At 38.3% G+C, this 6,887-nt stretch overlaps 1 protein-coding gene and 1 pseudogene across 1 annotated transcript; both read left to right on the forward strand.

Moving 5' to 3' along the window:
• The window catches only part of LOC101998499, a 5,223-nt pseudogene extending 2,796 nt beyond the window's left edge, over window positions 1–2,427 (forward strand).
• A 2,700-nt stretch (window positions 2,428–5,127) lies between these two features.
• Window positions 5,128–6,075, forward strand: LOC101998772 (vomeronasal type-1 receptor 4-like). Its single transcript, XM_005372249.1, has one exon. It carries the CDS (start codon window positions 5,128–5,130, stop codon window positions 6,073–6,075), a length of 948 nt encoding a protein of 315 aa, XP_005372306.1.
• The last annotated feature ends 812 nt before the right edge of the window (window positions 6,076–6,887 follow it).

The following is a 6,887-nucleotide window of genomic DNA, read 5'->3' on the forward strand; positions in this document are numbered from 1 at the left end:
AACAAGGGCACTGGCGCCATCGGTGACAAGCTGGTCCGTGTCCACTGGGAAGAAGAGTCCTCTTATCTTGCCCCTTATTTAGTCATGGCTCCTGCTAGGCAGCCTTTCCAAGACGCCTCTTGCCTACGATGCTTCATGCCTGTGGGATTCACACTGCCCTGAATAAGACTTCGCAGCCTCAGCACCAGAGTGAGAGGGAGGTATGGCAACCTTTCCACTGCTGCTGTCTTCTTCCCCGTCTACCATCCCTACACTTTGTGTGTTTCAGTTTAGTTTTAGATTTATATTTCCCCTACTTCTCTGTCAGTTTAGTCTATTTCCTTTATTATTTTTCTGTACAACACTTTTCTTGATTTTCATATACTTTAACCTTTTTTGTTTTTAATTTTTATTCATGTATATTATTGTGGGGTGATTTTCCTGCCTGTATGTCTGTGCTCCACATGAGTGCAATGCCCCAGGAAAACACTCAGAGATGTCTGATGCCCTAGAACTGGTATTGCAGACAATTAAGGCCATCTGTGTGGTGTTGGTAATCAAAGCCAGGCTCCCAGGTAGACCAGCCAGTACTCTTAACCACTGAGACATCTGAAGCCCCCATTTTCCTCCTTCATTAGGACTTTTTCATCTGATCTAGTCAACGATTTAATCTCATGAGAATATTGCCCATCGATGACATTTTAGGATTCTACAATCTTTGGAGGATTGTTACATCTTAGAGGATTTTGCACATTCCTCTTAAAGCCTAGGTAGTCATAACATAATCTTTGAAGATGCATTTGCTGTTTTCCAGACGCTGTATGCAGCATTCTGTCCTAGTTTGGGTCTTTCCTCCTGGACAACAGTGCAGTCTCACAGAGGAGTGTTGCAGTATTCCCTTCAAGGTGGTGGCCTTGGCTTTATGTTTCCTGTATATTTCTATTGCTTGCTATTGTTTGGCTTTTATTTATTCAGCTCCTTTATTTTAGATTTCATCTGAAATCATTTTCAATATAATTCTATTGTTTCCTAAAGTCTTTTATCTATTTCACACACGCATTTCTACAAGAGACACTCTACAGTTCATTTTCACAATGAGCTTTTTTCATTCTGTCATTGCCAAGATATTCATTTGTTTTAACATGATGGGAATTTGGAGTTTTTTACTTTCTTTGTGTGTGGTATATGCATGTATGTGACTTCGTGTATGTACAGGAGAGACACTGACATCATGTGCCTTCCTCTACCTCCTCCTAACTTTTTTGAGACAGGATCTCTCATTTCGCCTGGAGCACATCAGTTGGCTCAATCAGCTGCTCTATGGGCTTCGGGGAACCACCTGTCACCAGCCTGTCTAACCTACCGCACTCAGCCTTTGCATCGGTGCTTGGTGTTTGAGTTCGCTTTCCAGTGCTCGTATGACAAACACTTTGATCTCAGAGTCATCTCTCCAGCCCTACTAAGTTTCTCTATAACACAGCATTTTAGACATAAAAATTTGCCTAGCAGAAAACTAGACCATTGATGACCCTTTTTTTGATCTTGGTTATTTAGTCACATTAGCGTCTCAATTCATAAGTCCTGATAACCAACGGTTGCTGCTTTACCGTAACTGTGCAGTTTTGTTACACAGTTTCCAGCTTAATATTTTAAGACTTTTTTATATAATTTATTTAATTTTTATTTTATGTCCATTGGTACTTTGTCTGTGCTCATGTCTGTGTGAGATTGTCAGATCCCCTAGAAATGCAGGTACAGACAGTTATGAGCTGCTATGTGGGTGCTGGGAATGAACCTGGATCCTCTGAAAGAGCAGCCTGTGTTCTTTACCACTGAGCCATCTCTCCAGGTTCACTATCTCAAATTTTTGTATCCCATTGTCTCTTTTATCTGGGTTAACTGCAAGAAGATGTTGTTAAGATTTCCCATCAAGATGGGGATGCTGACAAACACTTTGACTTCCAGCACTGGAAGGCAGAGAGAGGCAAGCAGTCTCCGTGAGTTCAAAACCAGTCCGGTCTACAGAGTGAGCTCCACGACAGTCAGGGCGACCCAGAGAAACCCTGTCTTGAAAAAAATTCCATCGCTTTGATTGTGATCATTATGCCTCATTTAAGGTTCTAAGATTGATGATGTATATATGATATTTATGGATTTTTATTCATAAATTTACGTTTAATGTTGCTGCAAAAGTTGGCTGATTGCCTGTAGTAAGTGTGTCCCCTTAGCATTTCTTTTGTGAAATAAAATTTACTTAAGGTGACAAATTTTTTCTAGTTTGAAAATGTACTTCTATTTTTTTTTAATTTTGCATCTTTCTTAATTACAGTTGAACCCATATACAATGCTGTAAAGACTAATGTTTCCCATGGTCATAGTGACACTCTCATCATTTGCACAGGGAACTTTGTCCTCTCCATTGTGATTGATGTATTTGAACTGAGGTAAAATGGTGAATCTGTTAGCACTCAGACAGAATGTGGATGTTTCCATTCTCCCTCAATGTGCCAACATGCTGACGGTTTCATTCACAGAAAGAAAACAGAGAACACTTCCAGTTTTGCTCTCAGTAAAATTCAAATAGCCTATTCCAAATATTGTGTGTCATCTGTATTTTGTGGACTGTGAATGTGATTGAATTAAGATTATTACTGTTATGTTTCATACCTTACATAAATTTTCACACAATTCGATAGATTATTTCTGTTTTTAATGCATCTATATATTTGCTGAGCTTAATATTTACTATAATTTTATTTATGAAAATATCACACACAAATGAAATTAAGTATGGTAACATTTATTTTAAATTTTTCACATCCTTTTACATACACATATTCTGCTGTTTAAGAATATACCGATTTCTCATTGTTCACATTTCTTTTTCTTCTTTGTTTATTTTTTACTTGTTTTTTGAGACAGGGTTTCTCTGTTTACCACTAACTGTCCTGAAACTCGCTTTGTAGACCAAGCTGGCCTCAACCTCACTGACATCCACCTGGTTCTACCTCCCAAAGGCTAGGAATAAAGGAGCCTGCCACCATAATCTGGCAGTTTCATTTTTTTTTAATGTAACAAGTAAGGAATGATAATCTTTTTAGATTCCATTTTCCATTGATAGCATTTCCTGTGCATGTCATAGTGTGAGTCTGTTTCATCTGGGTTCAGATAACAGCCTGGCATTTTATCCCAGAACTCATATTCTTTGCAGAAACAAAGAGTATAAACATGGCTGCTGGAGGGAATTTTCAGGACCATGCTGAGTAACAAAATTATGAAAAGTTAGGGTATTTAAGGGGAGAAACAGAGCAAAAAGAAAAGATGATTTAAAAAATTTCTGGTTAATGGCGAGGAGGATGACAATCAATCCAGGATGACACTTGGGAAGATGTGAAGGATGCAAGAAATAAATGTGAGTCAGCATCAGCCATACGGCACAGTAGAGATGAGATCTGTTTTCAAAGCTTAGCGGAGGGTGGTGCGGTCTAACTATATAATTTGTGACAGTGGCAAACAATGACAAGTCATGAAACAAGTTGAACACTGATTTAAGGAATACCTGTGATTGTGGAAGAACAATATCTCTGTGTAGTGGAATTTATTAAGTAATTTAAATGTTGATCACTCATAATAGAATACCTTGGATATGGTAGGGACTCGTGTCAAAGCAGAGATTTGTGGTGCATGGAGAAATTCAGAAGGGCACACTGAGAAAGTCTAATAGACCTTGTCAGAATAAAAGAGAGTGCTGAGGAATCAATAGATGTCTGCAAAGAAAAAAGGTTTGTATTTTAGGTGACAGAATAATTAGATCAGTGGAGGGTCTAAAATTAATATAGAGTAAAACTCTCCCAAATCCACTGAACATGGGTGATATCACTATGTTGTAAAATTTAAGTTCAAACTTCATGAGTGTAATGTCTTTGCTACTCTCTGTGTAGCTGTGGACCTAAGATCTCTGCTTGCGCAACAGCAAAACAGAAGAATCTTCTAATGGAAAATGTTACTCGGGGGTTGCAAAATATATAACTCTTTGTTACAGTGTGTTATCAGCCAGAATCAGCCTGATTGTGTCAATGACCAAATCTCACAGGAAGCACACTTTTGTGAAGATGTGCTCAACACTGTGGGATACGCAGTCTCACCCTTGCTGTCACTGGCTGCATATCAGCAGCTCAGCTCTAACTTGTCAGCGAAATAGACAAAATGAAAAGAAATGCTTCAGGACATGCTGGTTACCCTGTAAGGTGAAATGAGAGGCAGAGTCCCACATGGAAAGTCTGAGTATTTACTCATCACTAAGATACAGAAACGTATCTGCAGCCAAAACACTGACGTTCAAGTACACATGTTACTATATATGTGTTAGAAACAAATATTGTTATAAACATGGAAACAATATCAACTGATGAATGAAAAATCCTGGGGCTTGGAGGGATGGTTTCACAGTTAAAGACTGTTGTTGCTCTTCCAGAGTACCAGGGTTTGAATCTCTGGCAAGCATATAGTGCAGAGACATGCAGGCAAATTGCCCATACACACACACACACACACACACACACACACACACACACACACACACACACACACACATGAAAAAGAAAAAAGAAAAAATATAACTTTTAAAATTTCTTATAACATGCATATTTGGCTTTCACCTAGGTCAAAACATCCTTCTGTCTGACATAACATTGTTCAGAGTATCGGGTGGATTTGACTGCCTGCTTTGCAACACTGTATTCTGTCCTCTAAGATGGTCAAGAATACCTGGAACGCAGTTGCTAAGAGATCATCTGTGGACCTAACCTCCAAAGGATTTGAACACATCTACAGGTGGTGGGGCACAGGTCTCTAATTCCAGCACAAGAGACAAAGATAGGTGGAACTTGGTGAGGTCAAGATCAGCCTGGGATACAGAGCAAGTTTCAGAAGAGCCAGTGATACTTGGAAAAACCTTGTCCAAAAAAAAAAAAAGAAGGAAAGAAAGAAAGAAAAGAAGAATAGAAATGAGTTGGACATTTCATCACTTATCAGGTCTGCTCCTGAGCTGGCAGTCATTATATATTCCCACAATTGCCGTTTCAAAAATAGATTTATGATACAGTCCATTGATCTGTCACTCCAGACCTAACACATCTGACGAACATCATGCTTATAATTAATGTCGTCTTGGTGGTCTTTCTCATATCTCAGTTATGTGTTGGTGTCATAGGGAACACATCACTGTTCATTTTATACATTTATATTTTCTTCTTTAAGCCTCATTTTAAGAAGTTGATAGATCTGTTTTTCATGCACCTGACAATAGTTAATATGGTGACGATTGTGTTCATTTTAGTACCGGATATCGTGGCATCCTTTGGAGTACCCAATTTTCTGGATGATGTTGGTTGTAAGGTTGTTTTATGTATATACAGAATTTCCCGCGGTCTGTCCATCAGTACCACCTGTATTCTAAGCACATTTCAAGCCGTCACCATCAATCCCAGTAATTCTCAGTGGGTTTGGCTTAAGCACAAACTATCAACGTGGACGTTTTCTTCCTTACTTTGCTCCTGGCTCATTAACCTGGCTATCTATGGATATATGGTTGAAATTGTAATGGCCAAAAACAATTCTACTCAAGTTGGATGTGTATATTTACATGCTTACTGTCAAAGCAAAAAATTGGGCAACCACAATTCAGGATATTTTATGAGCATCACATTCATGTATGATTTCATTTATGTGGCCATCATGATGTGGACCAGCCTGTACATGGTAATTCTCCTCTACAGACACCGCAAGAGAGCCCAGTATCTGCACAGCCCAAGCCTCTCCAGCCAGCAATCTCCTGAGCTCAGAGCCACTCACAGCATCTTGCTGCTGGTGAGCTGTTTTGTGATCTTGTATTGGTTGAACAACTTGATCACCCTTTATGGCGTTTATACACCTACAAAAATTCTAAATTTGGAGGCAGTCAATGCATTTTGGGCTACATGCTATCCAACCATCTGTCCTTTTTTAATAATGAAGAATAATAAACTAATTTTGCATTTCACTTCTTCGTTTTCGGCACTGAGAATGACCTGTTTTCAATGTGCACATCGTGGATGAACAGAAACCCACACTTTCTCAGGTTTGAACACTTCTTAATGATTTCCCTGAGATGAATAATTTGAATGTCCACCTCAAATACCTGACATGACTTAGTTATAACTCAGACATTCTGTACAATAATAAAATTCAAGGAGCTAACATTTTTCTTGAATACAACTCTGTGTTCATTATTTTGATAATTTCAGCATTTATAACCCACTCAATTTATTACACTTTGGAAAAAATAAATTCATTTTAAGTATTTTGAACAATAGTCTACTTCTCAATTTTTCTCTATTAAAATGCTTCTATTCAAAAATTTAAAATACCCTTTGGAGCTTGCGTTGCTTTTGGTGGAGTGTTCTGTCCTAAGGAATGTCTTTTAACCATTGGACAAATAAATTTCCCTATCTTAACTGTTACCTACCTAAGGGACTGCTGTGGGGAGGACTCTTTAGTGTTATACCTGACAGGTATACAATGGATGTCCTAGTACCATAGCTGTCTTAATTTACTGTTTCCCTATGTTTTTAATTATTTCTTTTATTTTTGAAATTATGATATAACTACAGCATTTCTCCCCCTTCTTTTCTGCCCCTCAAACCCTCCTATATATGCTTCTTTTTTTCTCTCTCAAATTCAAGGAATCTTTTTTCATTAATTATTGTTACATATATGTGTGTATGTTTGTGTGTGTGTGTCCCTAAATACAAATATACTACCTGCTCAGTTGCTATAATGTTACCTGTATGTATGTACTCGGGGCTGACCACTTGATATTGGATAACCAATTTTGTGCTCTTTCCTGGGGATGACTATTTCTCCCACTC

The sequence above is a fragment of the Microtus ochrogaster genome, unplaced genomic scaffold, assembly GCF_000317375.1.
Source record: "Microtus ochrogaster isolate Prairie Vole_2 unplaced genomic scaffold, MicOch1.0 UNK497, whole genome shotgun sequence".
NCBI classification, from domain to species: Eukaryota; Metazoa; Chordata; class Mammalia; order Rodentia; family Cricetidae; genus Microtus; species Microtus ochrogaster.